At 42.2% G+C, this 19,505-nt stretch overlaps 2 protein-coding genes across 4 annotated transcripts in view; both read left to right on the top strand.

Annotated features, from left to right (window-relative positions):
- Positions 1-383: 383 nt before the first annotated feature.
- On the top strand, positions 384-2,658 carry LOC108936088 (NEDD4-binding protein 2-like 1). 3 transcript variants are annotated; one of them, XM_018755156.2, is made up of 5 exons: positions 392-742; positions 1,146-1,276; positions 1,413-1,501; positions 1,983-2,059; positions 2,314-2,658. In XM_018755156.2, exons 1-5 carry the CDS (start codon positions 657-659, stop codon positions 2,417-2,419), a joined length of 489 nt encoding a protein of 162 aa, XP_018610672.1. In that variant the 5' UTR covers positions 392-656; the 3' UTR covers positions 2,420-2,658. The 3 variants fall into 3 exon arrangements, with proteins under 3 accessions (XP_018610673.1, XP_018610671.1, XP_018610672.1); XM_018755157.2 differs by lacking the exon at positions 2,314-2,658 and having other exon boundaries at positions 384-534; positions 1,983-2,307; XM_018755155.2 differs by lacking the exon at positions 2,314-2,658 and having other exon boundaries at positions 388-742; positions 1,983-2,307.
- A 2,111-nt stretch (positions 2,659-4,769) lies between these two features.
- pds5b (PDS5 cohesin associated factor B) overlaps positions 4,770-19,505 on the top strand; it is a 28,992-nt gene continuing 14,256 nt past the window's right edge. Inside the window, exons 1-12 of the mRNA XM_018755545.2 lie at positions 4,770-4,836; positions 14,695-14,821; positions 15,101-15,304; positions 15,493-15,579; positions 15,700-15,797; positions 16,194-16,320; positions 16,467-16,547; positions 17,089-17,229; positions 17,691-17,806; positions 17,973-18,067; positions 18,493-18,638; positions 18,869-19,020. Coding sequence (XP_018611061.1) covers positions 14,714-14,821; positions 15,101-15,304; positions 15,493-15,579; positions 15,700-15,797; positions 16,194-16,320; positions 16,467-16,547; positions 17,089-17,229; positions 17,691-17,806; positions 17,973-18,067; positions 18,493-18,638; positions 18,869-19,020 — 1,355 coding nt within the window. The 5' untranslated portion in view covers positions 4,770-4,836; positions 14,695-14,713. The remainder of the gene's footprint in view (positions 4,837-14,694; positions 14,822-15,100; positions 15,305-15,492; positions 15,580-15,699; positions 15,798-16,193; positions 16,321-16,466; positions 16,548-17,088; positions 17,230-17,690; positions 17,807-17,972; positions 18,068-18,492; positions 18,639-18,868; positions 19,021-19,505) is intronic.

Genomic DNA, 19,505 nt, shown 5'->3' with positions numbered 1-19,505 from the left:
GTACATCCCATAGGAAATAGCGTGTTCATTACTGGGAGAAAAAGACACTTAGATGCAGATTCTATCTCTGTTACTTTCCCGTATTCATCACACGAGTAGCTGCACAAAAACTTTCAAATTATATCGACGATTCCTGATCACCTTCCTACGTTTATTACATATAATTATACACTTTTTCGTTACATTAGGAGTAGCTGAAGGTTTATCAAACAGTTATGATCTCAAAGTGCATGAACTTTTTATCACATGAAATTAAGAGATCTGCCTGGTGGAAGTAAGTTCGGAAGAGGGTGAGTTTTAAGATTTTAAGAGAAAAGAAACGTGCTCCAGCATTAAAAAAAAAAGAAAAAAAAAAAAAAAAAAAAACCCGATGTGCCACCAATACGAGCGTATACCTCCGTCAGTGGCAGTATTTGGTCCCTGAGATTACAAGCGATGTTTTTGTTGCTCTTCTGACACACACACAGTGCGTGACGTCCGAATGAACGTCGTTGTATTGTTTGTAGAAGAAGAAAAAGGAAACGGAAAGTCAAAGTAAGCAGGGCGTCAGTCTGAGCAGTCAGTAAGTCAGTAGCGCCCAGGTCGTCCCGTCGAACTGAGTGAGTCGCTTACCGAGCAGCACATCACCGCTACCGCCACCGCCACCGCCACCGGCCATGACTTACGGTCAGAGGAGGTTTAACAGGCCGCACCTTTACATCCTGAGGGGTCTCCCTGGATCCGGAAAGTCGTCTTTCGCAAAGTGAAGTGCAGTATTTATTATTTATTACTGTGTGTGTCCTCGTCCGACCCCGGCCGGCGTCGCGAATCGCTCTTACGCACACAGGGGGATTTCCATACGTAATAATGATAATAATATGCGCCCAAGCTGCGCTACTTACACTTACTTCTCTTTTCCAGTTATGTCATATGTTTATTCCTTACATGTGATATATACCTCCTCGCTTCGGAAAAAGTCTAAACCGCACAACGCGCTTCTTTCGCGCGGCGCTGGCAGAGTTAAGTTTAACAACATCGATTCACTGGTTTTTTACACTAATTATAAAACGGCTGCTGTACAGTGTAGTGTAGTGCTGTATTATTATAATTATTAGCGATCGTTCCGCTAGAGCCGCCCGGCGTGTATGTGCTGTTGTGTCTTTCAGAAAAATAAGAGCGCGCTACGGAGAGGGAAGAATTCTGAGCAGCGACGATTATTTCCGAAATGAGCAGGGAGTCATGGTTCATTTTGACCGACAGAAGCTCCCCGAAGCGCACCGAGTGAACCGAAGACTGGGTATGTACTATGTTCGATCCGATCGGCGCCCGTTCGGGACAGTAAAACACCTTGAGAGCAGTAAAACGAATGGCGGTTTCATTTGTTTTTTTGTTTTGTTTTGTTTTGTTGTATCCGCAAATGTTCTGAAAATGAGCTTGGGAGGCCATGCGTGACGGAGTACATCCTGTTATCATTGATAACACCAATATCACGTGCAGGGATATGAGATCATATGTAAAAATGGTAAGAAAATTCCTTTGTTACTTTATTCCTTCCTTAATTCCTTTCTTTGTATCCTTTTAATAAAAATCAAAGCTGGAAACGCACAACATGCGCTACCCTTCAAACTGTCTGATTGCCAATTTCAGTGTCTTTCTGATCTGCTGTGACTTCCTCTGTTACACAATTGTCTTACTTGTTTATTTAGCTGATGCTTTTCTCCAGGGCAACTTACAGGTGTTACCCATTTATACAGCTGGGTAATTTTTACTGGAGCAATTTATGGGGAAGTACCTTGGCTCAAGGGTTTTATAGCTAGAGGCAGAGCTTGAACCTGTGATCTTTGGGTGTAAAGGCAGTACCTCTAACCACTTTTCAAAAAGAACAGCACTACAGGCAGAAGTGCAAGAAGAGCGATTTATGCAAATGGTGCACTTTGTTGCATTTTTTTTGAGCTTTTGCTGTTTGACCAAGTTGAGCGAATGCATTGTGTTGTTGTGAACAGGGCCTTCGCTTCGGTTACCACATCAGGTTTCGCTACACGCGGGACAGCTGGAGACGGACCGTGGAGGAATTACACGAGTACGTGTCCGCAGGCTCCACTCCCGAATCGCAGCTGCCTCGTGCTCAACGTGGTCTCTTTTCTAAAAGGAATGACTCCCTTACTCTACGTATTGGAGCACCTCGAAAATGTCTGCGTTTCATATGTATATGAATAATCGTGTGGAAGCAGTTCTGAAAGTGAATCTCATACTGGGGGGTTGATGGTTGGATATACAGTACTTACGTTATTTAATGACACAGCCTGAACCTTGTTGGTTTTCTTCTTTTTGCAGGCGTATTAATGGGAAGGTGCCTTTATGGGTCATGAAGAGAATGAAGAGAAGATACGAGTTTATCAGCAGTATATATGATGTCCTGTATGGCCTGTGTGACTCATAGCAAGCGCAGGCATCCTTTTTCATGCGAGGGAGGAGCGGCAGTCTACAGCTGGGTTTCCGCTCCATCACAGCCCTTCCATTTGCATTCTTCTCTCATTTTTGTTCTTGCAGCTTGCCAATTTCTCGCAAATGTTACATTCGGGAGTGACTGTTGTTCAGTGAATTCAGATTTTTGTTGGTCACATACATTCCATTTTACTTGCAAGTCTTCATTTCTCTGGAAACAGTTAAAAATAAAGTTACTGGATATGTTTGTGTTTTCATTTCTAGAGTTTAAGTCCTGCGAGAGGGTTTTTTTTATTTTATTCGATGTCATTCCACTGTTGCATCATAGATTAGGATCGTAGGGGATATATACAGATATTGTGAAATTTTCCAAAATTTTTTACTTAGGAATTGTTATGTGTAGGCCTAAGTCTTTTCTTCTTTGTATGTGTGCTTCTTATTCATATGTGATCCCTGGTCAGGACAGTCAGTAGAGCGGGCCTATGAATCTGAAGGTCAGCTTCCTACTGTGGTGTTTCCATGAATGAAACTCAGTGGAAAATGTGCCAGTTAGAAAACATCAGCCCCAGAGGGGGTTTGCAGCACCTACCCACTGTGTGAAAGTGTTCCCGAAAGCAAAACCAGTCCCCTCACGGGTATCTGTCTGCAGGTAGGACACCAAACAGACGGATCTTCACAAGAAAATTCACAATTTCCGGGGACGTTCGGGGAGCGGCAACAAAGTCTTACAGGCCTATTTTTTTCACTCGATATAGTAGGCGGGAAATTATTCTTGACAGCTTTGAAGTTCTCCGGCTGGTTCATTTTTGATTACGTTACAATAAAACGAAGTCGTCAGAACACGGAACTCATGATAAATGAAAATGGTGCATTATGCTGTGAACGCAATTCAGTAAATTAATTGTCTTATTTTAATATAAAATAGCAAAAATTGAAACTGTATTTTGCTATAATGCCATATTTATTTTAAAGCTTCTGAGATGTCAGGGGTGTTGACAGGCCTGTAGTGAACTTCAACCTCATGGTACTTGTGTGACATTCTCAGATGGGGGGGTGGGGGAGCGGGCGGACCACCATAAAAACCGCCATATGTTTCTGTTTTGTACTATTCCGTGTAGTTTTTAAATTGTCTTCTGAGTTTTCCTCTATGTTTCACTCTCTCACTTTCGTTAACCACTGGTGCTGATATGTGCTGGTCAGAGTTGTGGCTGACCAGGCTCCAGACCACTGGCCGCAGTCCAGGTTGTTGGGCACAAAGCAAGGGGGGGTACAACCTGGACCGAAAACCAGTCGATCACAGGATAGCACGCGCACACACACACACACACACACACACACACACACACACACACACACACACACACACACACACACACAAAAACCAGCAATTTAGTGCACCTAATCCACCCTGATTGCGTGGTGAGTCGTGTTTGGGCTATGGAAGGAACCCACACAGACACGGGGAGAATTTAAAACCTTCCAAATGTCAAGGAAAAAACCCCATCTAGGGACATATTTAATGTATTAATTAAATTATAACTCTGTTATTAGCCTGGTGTCTTACAATGCCTCTCTTTGGGGATGGATATGGATTTGAATCCGGTTCAGAGTATGAGGAGATTGCATGTTCTCCCTTTGTATGCATGAGCTTCCTGGGTGCTCCTGTTTCCTACCACAGCCCAAAGACGTGTATTTCAGTTTGATCCAAGACTCTGATTTGCCCGTTGGCTGTGGACCACCATGAGCCTGACTTGGACAGGCAGTTAATGGCAGCGAGTACTATATTTATTACTTTTTTACTCCCGTCATGGGCGCCATACATCCAAATGCAGGTTATCCTTCCAGTTTTGATCTCCCCGTTGTTTGGGCAACTGGCTACATATTCTGAAATCAAGTGATTTGTACGGCTTTGTATTAATAATATGAAAAAATCTGTTTCTAAATAGTTGCTGCATTCGGAAATGCTGGTTTTAGTTTTACATTTACATTTATTTAATTTAGCAGACGCCTGCAAAAGCGACTTCCAGTGAACTCTATGCAGTGTTATCTTGTAGTGTTTTTACCGTGTTTTACAGATTAATATCGATTGCTACTTTTTTGGTGTTAGGGGATACTTCACATTTTCACGGGGTTCGCGTGGAAAACTGCATTTTACAGTTTACGTTGAAGGAGACAAGCGCAGCAAAATATGAGCGAACGGTGCGTGTAGCGGTAGCTCCTCTAGGGGTCAGTGTTGCAGCGCCGGACGGACGCGCGCCGCGCTCGAGGCCGTGCGCTCGCGTCTGCAGACTGTGCCGCGAGTCCGCCGCTGTCGGCTCGCTGCAGCCACAGTGAAATTGGCGCCATTTTGAAGCCAAGAGGAGGACCGGAGTAGCACAAGGGGAGTCGGTTGGGTCTTATTCGTCAAACTAGGTAGGATTATTTTTGCATCAACTACTGCAGAAGTGTCATGGAAAAAAAGCTTGTCGAACGGTGCGAAGCCCCGCGTGGGTGTAGTGAACGAAAGGGCCGATTAATGCTGGTTTGGGGTGGTTATTGTCCTGTCTGTGTTAGCTAGGGCGCCGCTGCTGTCCGCTCTCCCGGGCGGGATCGCTCGATGCCTGGCTCATACTCTGCACAGCGGAAGGTTCTCACTCACTGCCCGTAAATAACAGCCGTTCATCCACCGGCCGGAGAAATGCGGCGTTCCCGCTTCTGTCTGGTGGCCTTCGGCGGCGGTGCTTCGCCGGCGCGGTGTCGACGATGTATTTGCTCTGCACCGCGAGCCGCGCGCGGACGGAGCCGCCGGAGCTCTAGCTCTGCGCAGCGCTGCTTTTGTGGCGCGAGACAGTGGCCTTGAAACGGCGCGCGGAGGCGCTTTAATGAGCCCGCAGAGCTCGGCGACCCTCGGACGCCCCCCTCGTGGAATCGCCGCTCTCTTCGTGCTGTAACCGTGCATTGATTGATTGGCTGGGTGATCGATCAACGATTGACGGGCTCGCCGTGTTCCTGTGTATTCAGTAGCAGTTAGCGGGCTAGCGGCTGGGCTAGCTCGTTGGCGCGGGTAACAGTCATGTATACACGTTACGGTTACGCAGGCAAGCAAGGTATTTCAATTCGCGTTACAAACTTACACGTCGCTTGTCAGATCGGGGCTGTGCGTAAACGTTCAGGCGCTATTTTAATTTCCTCCTGTTTAAAATTAAAGTAGTTTTGTGGAGGGTGAATTAATTAAATGGATTAAAATGACAGAACGGCTTGCGATCGATAGCCGGTACACGATCTAGAGCTGCCGGCCTCGATGACTGCGAGTTATTCACTTCAACAAAAGGTATTATCATCATCATATGTTGTGTTTTTGCGCGCGGGGCTGCGAGTGTTTACGTTGCGCCCAGCAGTCTGGTGTGTGATGTCTTCTGGTTGACTCAGCAGACTGTCAGCGAGGGCGCAGTGCTGTCCCTCTGGCCGTGAGTGCAGTCCTCTCTCTGTACATACTGCTGTACAGCACTGTCTGCTGTGTCTGCTGAGCAGTTACTGCTACTGTACAGCACTGTGTGTATGCTGAAGAGATGATATTTATTTTAAGTTATTTTAGGAAATCATCTAGGATATACCAAGCTTTTTGCCCTGTTGTATGAAATTTGTTCGATCAGCAGAGCAGTCTGTTGACCCACTGATCTGATAGATGGCAGTAAAATAGGATTGTGGACCGTCTTTAATTCATCCTGATTCTACACCGTTTACAGCTGCTGTCAGGTGTTTGTGAGTATTTGTTCTTCTGCTAGCACATGTGGGAAGAGCTGTGCTATTTTTATTATGACAGAGGTGAACCTGGGGAAAAGAAATGTAGTCTTAACATAGTTAAAAGTATAATATTGAAATCTTAAATATACACACACACACACACACACACACACACACATTTTCTGAACCACTTGTCCCATACGGGGTCGCGGAGAACCGGAGCCTACCCGGTAACACAGGGCGTAAGGCCAGAGGGGGGAGGAGACACACCCAGGATGGGACGCCAGTCCATCGCAAAGGCACCCCAAGCAGGACTCGAACCCCAGACCCACCGGAGAGTAGGACTGTGGTCCAACCCACTGCACCCCCCCCAAGTCTTAAATATTTATTTATTATTTATAGTTATAGCTGAGAGTTTTACAGAATGTAACAAACATAAATGGAGGAACGTATGTATTAAGCTTTTATTGACGGTTACCCCTGCAAGCGACTTTGGAGTTAGAGCAAAACAAATTACAGTTGTAACATTGTTTTGGTCCCAATTTTGTTTGTAAGCTTTACTGCACACCAGCGTCTAACATGCAGGTGCTCCTATTGCACAACAGTGATGATTTGGCACATTGTCATTAAGTCAACCATGAATTCTTCTGTTTACCAGTGTATTCTTGAAAAATTTGAGGCAATGTGTTTGACAGCTAAAGCTTGTGTCTGTGTCAAACAATGCAACAGTTCCACTCAAACTACTAAATCTGCCGCTGAAGGAGAAGCAGAAAAGAGTCGGGGTTTTAGAATCGTGAAGTCCAGACCTCAAACCCATTGTTATGTTGCGGTGGGACCTAAAAAAAAAAAGGCATGATAAACTCGTCAACCTTAATCAGCTGAAGCAGTTTTTTATTCTGTGGAGGACCAGGCCTAACTACAAATTATTTTCTGTATTACTTTACTGCAGTCAAAGGGGGTCTACAAAGTGCTGAATCAGGGAATGCGCTTTTACACATTGCATTTTGATGTGTTTTTGGTTGAATAAGTAATGACAGTAAAATTTTGTGATATTTATTCAGTGAGGTTAGAGTTATCCAATCTTAAAACTTGGTAAGAAATTGATGGACAGTTATGTCCTAATAAATGAACTTGTATTATTGAAGGGGTGTGCTTTGTTTTTCCACATCAAGTTAAAAAAAAAAAAGATTTTTGTTTACACCTCCTATTATAGGAATCTCTTTGCATTGCATTTTGATAATTGCTGAAAGGATAAATAAGCCATATTCACACACACACACACACTTTCAGAACCGCTTGTCCCTCACGGGGTCACGGGGAACCGGAGCCTACCCGGCAACACAGGGCGTAAGGCCGGAGGGGGAAGGGGACACACCCAGGACGGGACGCCAGTCCGCCGCAAGGCACCCCAAGCGGGACTTGAACCCCAGACCCACCGGAGAGCAGGACTGCGGCCCAACCCACTGCGCCACCGCACCCCCATCTATAAGCCATATTCATTTCTAGTTTATTATATTAGGGCTTAATTATGCTTTTTCAGACACGCACACACACAGTTTCAGAACCGCTTATCCCATACGGGGTCATGGGGAACCTGAGCCTACCCGGTAACATAGGGCGTAAGGCCGGAGGGGACACACCCAGGACGGGACGCCAGTCCGCCGCAAGGCACCCCAAGCGGGACTCGAACCCCAGACCCACCGGAGAGCAGGACCCGGTCCAACCCACTGCGCCCCCACCTTTTTCAGACATATTTGGACAAACCAGCATTATAGCAGGATGGAACAGGGTGAATAGATAGAAAGGTATTAATTTTCAAGACGTTATAGTGAAAGTGCTGATACTGGGTAGGCAAATTGCAGGGTATATATGTGTATACTATGGAACATTTTACCCATAGCTAGGTGTTTTTTACTATCTCAATTTAGGATTAGTAACTCACTCGAGAACTACAACAGGAGCAGGTATTTTAACCAAGGTTCTTCGGGTGCGAGGTAACGGCTGTAATCCCCAGGTTAGCTGCTGGCCCTATGCTCTGGTCTCTACACTTAGCGGGTTTCTGGACTTTGAAGAGCTGTTGATGTTCCACATGTGTGAAACCAGTAGACAGAATTTATTAGCAAGATAAAACATGACAAATCACTGTTCCTTCATAATTCCAAAACATCTCTGGTAAAAATTTTTGCTGAAGGTGGACCTCTGTTAGCAAAAATACAGGGAATATTGGGTCTTTGACAAAGCCGTGTATCAATAGGAAAAAATTAGGAACATTTTTTAACACTAAGGTTCATGTGTATATCAATTTTTGATGTGCAGTGTAGAACACCCTAACACATTTTCCTATATTTTCTTATTCAAACTGACAAAAAAGCTACAAAACACATCGTAGTGGTGGTGATGGGAGCAGTAACACTCCAATAATGCAGCACTGCTGCTGTGGATGTGAATAGTTGTTGGACGACCATTGTGGGGAGTTAAGGCAGATGAATGACTCCTGTGTAGTTCTCTTATTCAAGAGCTTTTGACAGAGCATGAATGTGTGCAGTGAGTGCTGCGGTGTAACAATGCTAAAGGTGCAATAAAGCTCATGTTCTGGCACTTCTGTCTCCCGAGCCATTTTGCTATAACCCCGCTGACAGTACAGTCCACCTGGGTTGGTACAGTATTTCTGGGCAACGTAAATATCATATAGGCTACTGTTGTACTTCAGTATTAGGACTCTTTAAATTTATTATTATTTGAAGAGTTTTATATAATTTTTACATTTATTTATTTAGCAGATGCTTTCTTCAAAGCGACTTCCAATGAACTCTATGTAGTGTCATCAGCTCACACACCTTATTCACCAAGGTGGCTTACCACTAGATGCACTACTTACAATGGGTCACTCATTCATACATCAGTGGGACACACACACTCTCTGTCACTCACACACTATGGGTGAACCTGAACAGCATGTCTTTTGACTGTGGGAAGAAACCCACACAGACACAGGGAGAACATGCAAACTCCACACAGTCTGAGCGGGGATCGAACCCACGTCCTCTTGCACCACCCAGGTGCTGTGAGACAACAGCGCTACTTGCTGTGCCACCATGCGAGTATTGTACAATTGTTTTTAGAGATAATTGTCAAAGTTAGTTGTTTTTAAGATAGTGTGGTAACTGACTATTATTTTCCCTGTAAGGTATGATGGGATTATCCATGCCATTTTCAGGAATGGATTAAGGACCGATAGCAGGGTATACCTTTACACAGATAACATTATAAGTCTTCTTGGACAGTGTAATTGGGAGCATTGAGCTCATGTGGTTGTTGTATGGAAAAGGTAGCATTTCTCATTACTCTTTTATAAATGAAATGTTGTACTTGTGTTCTAAAGTCAAAGAGCTATGGCTTGTATATATGTTTAAGACTTGTTCAAAGTCACAATCAGTAAACACTCCATGATAACCCATATACTGTATGGTTAAGTTTTCTAACAACCTCTGAAAAGTCTGTAATAAATTATTAAAAAGTGCATAACTCAATAACTGCTTATCCAAAGCACAGCTGCAGAGGGATAAATCCTGTACTGGAGCCAGAGGGCATTAGGTGAGGTATACTCTGGACAGAAAGCAAGCCTGTCACAATTTTAAAAAGTATAATAAATTTAAAACATGTGTAAAATTGTACAACAAAAATACATAAGGGTGGATAAAATGCAAATAAAATGAACTAGAAAATATCCATCTCTTCAAAAATTTGTGAATTTGTCATTTTAAATGTATACTGTGTACTTAAGTGTATACATTTTTACTTGGTCCACTTCCACTTTTCTTTGTTTATTCAGATACTTAATGACTGTTAGTTTCTGGCTCTATGGAGTTATTTTTTTTTTCAGCTGTATTTTTGCACAATAGTTCAGGTGTTTTTCTTTTTGTTCTTCACTTTTTTCATCATCTTCTTATTATTGTAATTGTAATTTTTTTTTTTTTTTTTTTTTTGCAAAGATACAGCACCATTTTTCTTTCCTTTCTGGAACTACCACCAGGAACCTGTTGGTCACAAGTGCACAAGTTCAGGTTCTTAATTGCTTTGCAGTTTGCGACCCATCTGTGTAGGAAGAGGTATGTGAACAATGGGAGGTGTATCCTTGTGCTAAGGTAACTTGGCTGCAGAAAACAGCTTAGAAGTTGTGTTCTTGGATTTATTTTGTCATTATTAAGTTATTTCCTATCATTAAGTTTGAAATCTGTTGCTGAAGTACAAAAAGGAATATAAATATATGAAGTGTTACAAATACTGGTATTGGCACATTATAAATCATGAGACTATAAGAGTTTATGTTAATTGAATAAAGCATAAAAATGTTATCGGAGGATCCTGAAATAAAGGTTTTGCTTGATTATGCTTTTTTTCTCCCTTTCTTGGCCTTTCTCCCATCAAAATTCATAGATTTTAAACCATTTGGCTCTTTGCTTGCTAAAAGGTTTATTACCATGCCACAGAATTCATTAAGTACCAAGTTCTTCTGCATGAATTGGACTGTATTTTCAATTTCCTTAATGTGGAATAGTTTTGTGGGCTGCCAAACTTGCTGTAATTTCCTCTTTTTCTTTGCTTTTCCACATTTTCCTCAACCTGTGGAGAATGATGTCAAAGTTGGTGTTTTTCCTTTTCTCCTTTTCTTTCCATCTCTTTGTGTGACATTCATGTTCCCTCTCCACCTTTTACCTTTGTTTTACTCGTATTACTTTGTTGCCAGATTTCCACCACTCCTTGTTGGCTTAAGTTCTGTAGCTGTCTAGCAATCTTGAATGCCATTTTGATGCATTCTTCACTCCCCTGAAAGTTATTGCAGGATAAGCAGGTCACCCAGTGTCGGACAGTTCAGCTCCATGATGGGGGCACTATGGCACCTTTGTCCTGGCACTGACATGGGCTGTGAGTTTATCAATGGGAGCAGGGGGCAGGGGAACACAGTTGTCTGGGATATTACACCACCAAGACCTCCTCAGCCCTGACTGCTAGCCTGGCGCAATGGCTCCACCCTCAGCTTTGCTGGAAAAGCTGGACAGCAGCCGCTCTGATGGCTGACGTCCCATGATTTACTTGTTTGTTTATTACTTTTCATCACAATCAATGGCCTCACAGCAGCTGCTTGTATTCAGTTTGCTCATTTGTACAACTGAATGCGTTTCCTCTAGAAACGCAATGTAATGAACTGTTTCCGTAGTACGGCAGGTTTCTCTTTTCTGGGATCTGTACATGGGACCTTTTAATTGATAAGTTAAATAACAGCACCTTTACAAGAAGACTTAGGTTATCCCCTTGCCTGTCATGCGTTCTAACTTTTTCTCAGGCTGTTTGCAGTCTGTGACAAGTGGTGTAAGTAACTCTGCACTGACACTCCGCTTCCATCCATGGAAAATGGTTGCTGTGTTTGAAGGTATTATGCACTGGAGGCAGACAAACCCATGCATAGGGGTCTAATGTGTGAACACAGGTTAATGAAACTAATAAAACTTAGCTTTATTAAATCGAAACTGTTGTGTATTGATTATAGTGAAAACTCCGGGCTAAGTGTTAACAGGCCACTCTTAATAGCACCATGGGTTAGAGTTTGGTTGGCCGGCAATATGTACAGAAAAAGGGTAGAAGAGTTGTTGCTGCACGTGGTTCAGTAAAGGAAAAAGAAAACTTTATCCATCGCGTCTTATCTTTATTTGTGTTCGAGTGTAGTTATTGCACCCGTAAACACAACAGAAACGCTCGCTATGGTTCATGCGCAGGGTCCGAGGTGACCAGCTATGTTGTGAACAGGTTGTGAAAGCTGTGTTGGCTGTATAGGTTCATGTTGTAATGTTCCACACACGAGTGGTACAAGTACATGTGAATTTTTGTTTTCCTGTGTGAGCTCTGCATGTGAGGGGATCCTGACTTACGCTTCTAACCAGATAACAGTGACTACAATGAAGGATCCATGTCCCTCTTCACAGTGCCATTCAAAGTGCCTTCGTTTTGGTTCTTGTACTTTATTGGCTTTCTACCCTGAATGATGGAAGGGAACCAAAATCCAGTTTCTTTATATGCTCTTGAAAACAACCCTTGCCAGTTTATGCTTTCTGAATCAGTTTCTTTTAAAAAACTGTCAGTAGGTGTATTTCAGCTGTTGTGTGTATGTGTTTCATTCCAACACTAGAACATTGTATTATCAGGTGTTCATCTGTTTTTGAGGTGAGCTGAACTTGTGGTAGGAAGTAACAGATGTATGGTATGGCTGGCAGTCCGAAGGAGAGAGTTGAAAACCACATATCTAAACAACAGAGATGGCCTCTCTGGAGTTCGTATGGCTGCACCGGAAGTCGTTTTGTTGGGGGTTAGGGGTGGGGGTATTTACCATCTGTCAGAAGCTAAGGATATATAGTTAGCATAAAAGTTAGCCGAGGGATGCTCGAATTTTACACTAACGTTTACATTTATGTAGCCAATGCGGTTCTCCGGATCATTGAACAGATAATATAATACACAATTGTTGTGCGCTGAGGAGCTCACAGGCAAAGTGAGTCGAAAAGAGGTGAGTTTTCAGTTGCTTCTTGAATGTTGAGTGAGATTCAGCAGTTCTGAGTGAGAATGGGAAGTCAAAGTCAACTTTATTGTCATTCTCACGATATGCTTAGGACATACATAGGAGTGAAATAACGCGTCTCCCGGTCCATGATGTGGACTTAGAGGACAACTTATTCTATTACTGCTACAAAAAGTTATTATAACAACAAGCTACAAAACTTAAAACACTCTGGGATAAAGTGCAGTGAAGTGTTCAGTTCAGTAAATAGAAATGTAGACACATTTTAAAGGGGATAGTGCAAAAAAGTACATTTTTTTTCCTGCTATAATTTTTGTGGAAATGAGCGCTAGTGTGACCTAGTGTAGGTTGATATAGAATGAATGTCATTCCAGCACATCAGAGCCAGAACCAAAAACCTTTGTGCTTTTGATTTTGGACCTCTTGTGCATGGAGCCACCAAGTGGGCAGAGGTGGAGGAGCGTAGAAGACTGGTTTGGGCATAGTGAGTGATGGGGATGCAGAACAGCTGATGGTTTTGTAGTCAGTATTGAATTTGATGTGGGCAATTACAGGAAGCCAGTGGAGAGACATATGCCCTTGGTCCTCATCTTAGGAACAAGACTAGTGCTAGGAATTTGTATTTGTAATGCCAAAGTCCATAAACACTTCTTAGTACAAATGTCCTATTTACTTGTGAGCTAGGCTCCATAAAAAAACTAGCATATGACTGTAATATTTTGCAAGACTTAATATTTTTGGTAACATTGATTAAAATTAAAACTTAAAGTTAAAATGACTGAAAATAAAAAATGCATCCTTTCCACATTCTCTTGTTCGATCCCATTTCTAGACAGATAAATTTGTAAATGGGCAAAGTTTGTCATCTGGTTAAACGCCAACACCCACAAACATCAAATAGGAGGTGAAAACAGGGAGTGAGTAAGTTGACTTTGTGCTCTTATGCCTCTTGTCTTTGGGTACATTTTACTGACTCTTGTCAGCTCTGGGGGTAAGCAGGTCTTGTTCGTTCCTCGCCACAATGAAATTTTTGAACATAGAGAAGTGAAAAAATCTCAAAATAAAAATAAAGTTACATAGTTATATAATGGATGTCTAAAATAATTTTAGATTAATGCAATACAGTTCACTCTAATGCAACTTAATAATTTTAGTAAAGGAGTTGATTATTGTGTTGAGTATTCTCTTTGGCTTGTTCATCACGTTCCCTTTAAAAAGTAATGTCCTCTTAATCTAGATCCTAGTATGTTCCCACCTATGCTGTAATGGTTTCTAGTACAAATATGTTCCTCTGAGTTTTGATCTGGTTAATTATAAAAGGACATTGTTGGTATGGGTACTTCTACAACCAGTTTGCTTAAGTTGTTGCTCTACCCGTTAGTTATCACGATAAAGGGCTTTTTCATTTTCTTCATTATACAAGTACAATGAAATAGCTTCATCATTAATACAGTGGCACTGTTGCTGTTTTTAGCAATGTTGTAACTCTTTGAAGACAGGTGTGTAGTATAGAGGAAACCCAAAATAAAAGATGAATAATATAGATGCAACTGTTATGTTATGGTTTCATACTATACTGGAGGTTGTAAAGTAAAACTATAGTTCAGGATCTGGATGTTGATGAGACTGGAGTTATCAGCTAAATGCTTGAATGTTACATGCTATATTGTCACAACTATTTATGATCCGTTATGTTGCCTTTAGGACATTAACATAGCAATGAGTCTGTTTCTGTGTGATACTACTGAAGAGGTGGGACCAAAGCCTGAAGCAAATGTGTAGGGGGTGTTAATCTTATGGTTAATACGAGCCTGTCCTGCTGCGTTGGAATGCATCTCGTATTTTCACCACCCGGGGGGAGGTGACAGGAACAGCATGGGGGTGGTAATAGAGGTGGGAGGGATATGTACGGAGAGGAATAAAAGGAAATTGAAAGAATAAATTATGTTTGTCCTCTGCCCCACCTTTCCTGATAGGGAGTATTGTGTGGAGAGCATGGCTCACTCCAAGACTCGAGCCACCGATGGCAAGATCACCTACCCCCCAGGGGTGAAGGAGATCTCGGACAAAATCTCCAAAGAGGAGATGGTGCGGAGGCTCAAGGTACGTGAAACGGTATTTTGTCCTTCTTAGGTACTCTGGTATTGTACACCATGAATTCAAGAAAAACCCCTGTGAGAATTTACTGCTTTACTGTTTTCCTTTTACAACACTGTTTACCACTTCCTCTTTCTGGGGCTGCCCCATTAAAATTCTGGAACAGTACCTCAGGTTTCTCTGCTGGAGGGGTTAGTGTGTTGTCTGGTGATTCTTACCTTATTTAGTTTTGCTAGTTACTTAGTAACAGTGTTAAGTATGGGTCTCATTTCCTTTCTGACTTAGATGGTGGTGAAGACCTTCATGGACATGGACCAGGACTCAGAGGAAGAAAAGGAGTTGTACCTGAACCTGGCACTTCATTTGGCCTCTGACTTTTTCCTTAAGCACCCAGACAAGGATGTACGACTGCTGGTAGCTTGCTGCCTGGCAGACATCTTCCGCATCTACGCCCCTGAAGCACCCTATACCTCGCCTGACAAGCTTAAGGTTTGGCAGTCCTTTACCAGTGTGGTAATTACTTGTCTCCTTGGGATCTGATGTCTCAAGGAGTTTTGATATGCAGGATAGATTGATGCTGTGATTAAAGATGGATGAATGGTGTTATGGAGATTTTGTGATTTTGGAAACGAGTGTATTGAATAGGCTTTTTCCCTTGTTGTATTTATTTGCTTCAGGACATCTTCATGTTCATCACCCGGCAGCTGAAAGGTCTTGAAGACACAAAAAGTGCACAGTTCAACCGATACTTCTACTTACTGGAGGTACAGCCTTTGGTGTAACATTGGGGGTTCAGATCTCAGTATAACACCTAATTCTGGGCTTAGAGCCCATCTTGTAATAGTAGCTGCTTATGTTTTTTTTTTTTCTTTTGTGCCTCCCAGAATATTGCCTGGGTCAAGTCCTACAACATCTGCTTTGAGCTGGAGGATAGCAATGAGATCTTCACTCAGCTCTACAGAACTTTGTTCCAAGTGATAAAGTGAGCCCTTATAAAAAAAAACGTCTCTTTGTGTGCTGTCCATTTTTGATCTTTTGCAAGAACTTACAACATTGGCACAAACTGTCATGTGTCCCATCTTGGTATCATGCAGTCTTTTCAACACCTGCCATTCTCTACTGATTTAGAGTGAATTTCAGAAGCTACATGGGTGCAGGTTCACGTTAACTACTGTCACAAATAAGTCTTTCGGGTGCAGTTCTGCCTTGTGGTTTCAGAACTGAGTTTATAACCAGAAGATTGTAAGTTCATTGTTGGCTGCAGGTTCAAACATGTATTAACCTTGCATTCCAAAAATCCTATCTGCTAGATAATGATGATGGAAACAGGACAAAGGTTGGTTTCTCTTCCATTAATATGCTGTTTTTCCGTCTACAGCAATGGGCACAATCAGAAAGTACACATGCACATGGTGGACTTGATGAGCTCCATCATCTGCGAGGGTGATACTGTCTCCCAGGAGCTGCTGGACACGGTCCTTGTCAACCTAGTTCCTGCCCACAAGGTTACTGGTTGAGCAATTTGGAATCTAAACACCATTCTTTGTTTTACTGTGACTCCAACAACTTTTCTTTCAGTTCCTGGTTCGTCAAGCACCTTGTGCCTGTGTTTATGCCTCCCCTGACACAGCTTCTTTCTCTCCTTCTGCAGAACTTGAACAAGCAGGCATATGACCTGGCCAAAGCCCTGCTAAAGAGGACAGCACAAGCTATTGAACCATACATTACAAACGTGAGTGAGCAACACTCTTTTCTTTCTGTCCGTTGTCTGTCTGCTTGGCCTGAGAGCACTTTATTAGTACCACTTCAGAACTACCCTTCAAGGCTGCTTTGGACCTGTCCCTTGCGAGGCAGTGAAGGAGGATTCATTGAAGTCCCATGCTTCTTGTTTCCTTATTTTGTTCCCCACTGTAGAACACATCTGTAAGGCTTCACTTATGTAATGTCTACATGTGTTTCATCATAAACAGTTTTGGTCTCATGATGAAATTTAAGACGAGATTGAGATTTGTGAAACTTGAAACTGACATGAAAATGTGCCTATTCATATGCAATATTCAGTCCATCTGTAAAAACTACAGCTTTCTCTACTGTGTGCTGTACACACAGATAATTTGAGATATCAAAGTGTGAAAATACTTTGGCTCTACAATTATCATGTGCTCACTTTCAGCATGAAATCAGACCAACTACATGGCGTAGGTATTACTTTCTGAATTGTAAGTCCCTACATGTCTGTGTGCAGACCTTCTAACAACAGGTACCTTCCTCAGTTCTTCAACCAGGTGCTGATGCTGGGGAAGACATCGGTGAGCGATTTGTCGGAGCATGTGTTTGACCTCATCCTGGAGCTTTACAACATCGACAGCCATTTGCTTCTCTCAGTCCTTCCTCAGTTGGAGTTCAAGCTCAAGGTATCAAATCGAATATCTGTGTTTGATTCATTGATGGTGTGGGAATGAACCCAGAAGTTCCTTGACTAATAGCCTTTTCCACATAAATGTACAGTCTTCTTGTTTATGGCTGAGTAAGGCTTCATTTTAATTATTGTTTAATAACAGGTTTCTTTGGCCTGATAATTTTTTGTTTAAAATTTCTTAATTTCAGCATAGTAATACACTGAAAAAAATTGAATGTATGGATTGTTTAATCTGCCGTAGCATTTTCCTTCAAGTCCTCTTTAGCTGGTCCTGATGCAGTGTAACCTGTCTTGGTTTAGTCCATCCTACCATAATTATCAATGGTATAGCCTTTTTTCCGCTACTTCTTATGCACTAACTGGGGTAAAACTAAGTAGGAAATGCTTTTGGTGGGGCTATTCTTATATTAGTGGTAAGACTAAGCATTTATAAGGATACATCCTCTTGTTACCCAGAGCAACGACAATGATGAGCGCCTGCAGGTGGTGAAACTTTTAGCCAAGATGTTCGGAGCTAAAGATTCAGAGTTGGCTGTCCAGAACAAACCTCTCTGGCAGTGTTACCTGGGAAGGTGAGGTTTTGTTGGGTCTGTACATATCAAAATGTTTAAGTTATATATGGAAGAATATAAATTCTTCTTTGGCTTTGTTTCATGAATGAATCCTCTTGGATTTAGGACAGTAGGATATTTTAGCTTTTTGCTATACCCAAAAGCTGTCCTCCTGTCTCTCCTTCAGGTTTAATGACATTCATGTTCCCATTCGCCTGGAGTGTGTGAAGTTTGCAAGTCATTGCCTGATGAACCACCCAGACTTGGCCAAAGACCTTACAGGTGTGCATCTTTTCCTTTCTGTCTAAGAAAGTCTCATTTCACAGGTCTTCAGGGGACAAATGCTTAAGGAGACAAACTTGCAACTTGTACATTTTTCAGGTTTAAGTTAATTGAGGGTCCCTGCCTTGAGCAAGGTACTTAACCTGAAATTTTCCATGCTGAAATGCCTACCTGTATGACTATGTAAAATTGTAAGTTGCTTTGTGTGAGTACTAATGAATAGCATTGTATGCATTCATATGACCAATTTTTAAAGTGGAACAGTACTTGACTTGTGTTCTCATGGCACAGCTGAAGGACTGCCTTAATTCTCCTTTCCTCTTCTTGTCAGTAGTTAATTTTTGCAATGATGTCACTGGGCTAGATTACTTTCTTTGGTTACTGGTGCAAAATCCTGCACACTGATAAGTCTTCTCATCTGACAGAGTACCTAAAGGTCCGGTCACATGATCCAGAGGAGGCCATCAGACACGACGTGATTGTGTCTATCGTTACTGCTGCCAAGAAGGACCTGTCACTTGTCAACGATCAGCTGCTTAACTTTGTTAGAGAGAGGACGCTGGACAAGAGGGTGTGTGTCTGAGAGAGTGTGTGGGGGTTTCTTTTGCCTGTATTTATTTTATTATGCAATGTAATTAAATTTAAATATTGTTTAATCATTTTTCCAAGCTATTACAGGTTTTGCTTAAATGTATTAGTAGGTCATTTTGTACAGTATGCTGATGTATTTCTGCATATTTGCCAAAGCCAAGGAGGTAGTCTACTTCCTTCACTTGCCTTTCTCCTTCTTCCATGCTACAGTGGAGGGTCCGCAAGGAGGCCATGATGGGTCTGGCTCAGATCTACAAAAAATACTCCCTGCAGGGGGAGGCAGGGAAAGAAGCCACCAAGCAGATCTCTTGGATCAAGGACAAGCTCCTGCACATCTACTACCAGAACAGCATAGATGACAGGTAAGTGTGGTTACAAAGGTGGGGTGGGAAACTGGAGGGAAAAAGAAACTGGATAAGTAACTGGTGGAGGGGAATGGAGGGGCGCTACAAGAGAAATGGTTATTATTCTTTATAGTGAGATGACATTGAGTTAATGGTTTGTCATAAAACCCTCCTGTTCGTATCCTGCATTCATGTATTAATGTATCATGAATAAATGTAAATGTATTAGAACTCCTGCTTCCCATTTGTGAAATTGGAATGTTTTGTTGTGTACAAGTGGTTTTGGTTAGAACTTCTAGGAATCACAGTGGAAGTTTTTTCTTTTTTCCCCCCACCTCATACCTTAAAAACTTAAGAGGTTTAAATATTATTAATGGTGGCTGTTTATAAGTTTGTTTGTGTAAATGTCACACAGCCCTTATAGCTCAGGTTTGCAAAGTACATTACTACTGAAAGTCCAAAACTGAAGTCTGGCTAATAAAATTACTGATTTAACCAGTAAA

Source organism: Scleropages formosus, chromosome 4 (assembly GCF_900964775.1).
Source record: "Scleropages formosus chromosome 4, fSclFor1.1, whole genome shotgun sequence".
Classification (NCBI taxonomy): Eukaryota; Metazoa; Chordata; class Actinopteri; order Osteoglossiformes; family Osteoglossidae; genus Scleropages; species Scleropages formosus.
This window is presented reverse-complemented; position numbering and strand designations above follow the sequence as displayed.

Coding starts and splice junctions, on each gene's coding strand:
- LOC108936088 (XM_018755155.2), top strand. CDS start 657: ATGACTTACGGTCAGAGGAGGTTTAACAGGCCGCACCTTTACATCCTG. Junction 1,277..1,412: donor CCGAGTGAACCGAAGACTGG/GTATGTACTATG, acceptor TCTGAAAATGAG/CTTGGGAGGCCATGCGTGAC. Junction 1,502..1,982: donor TGAGATCATATGTAAAAATG/GTAAGAAAATTC, acceptor TGTTGTGAACAG/GGCCTTCGCTTCGGTTACCA.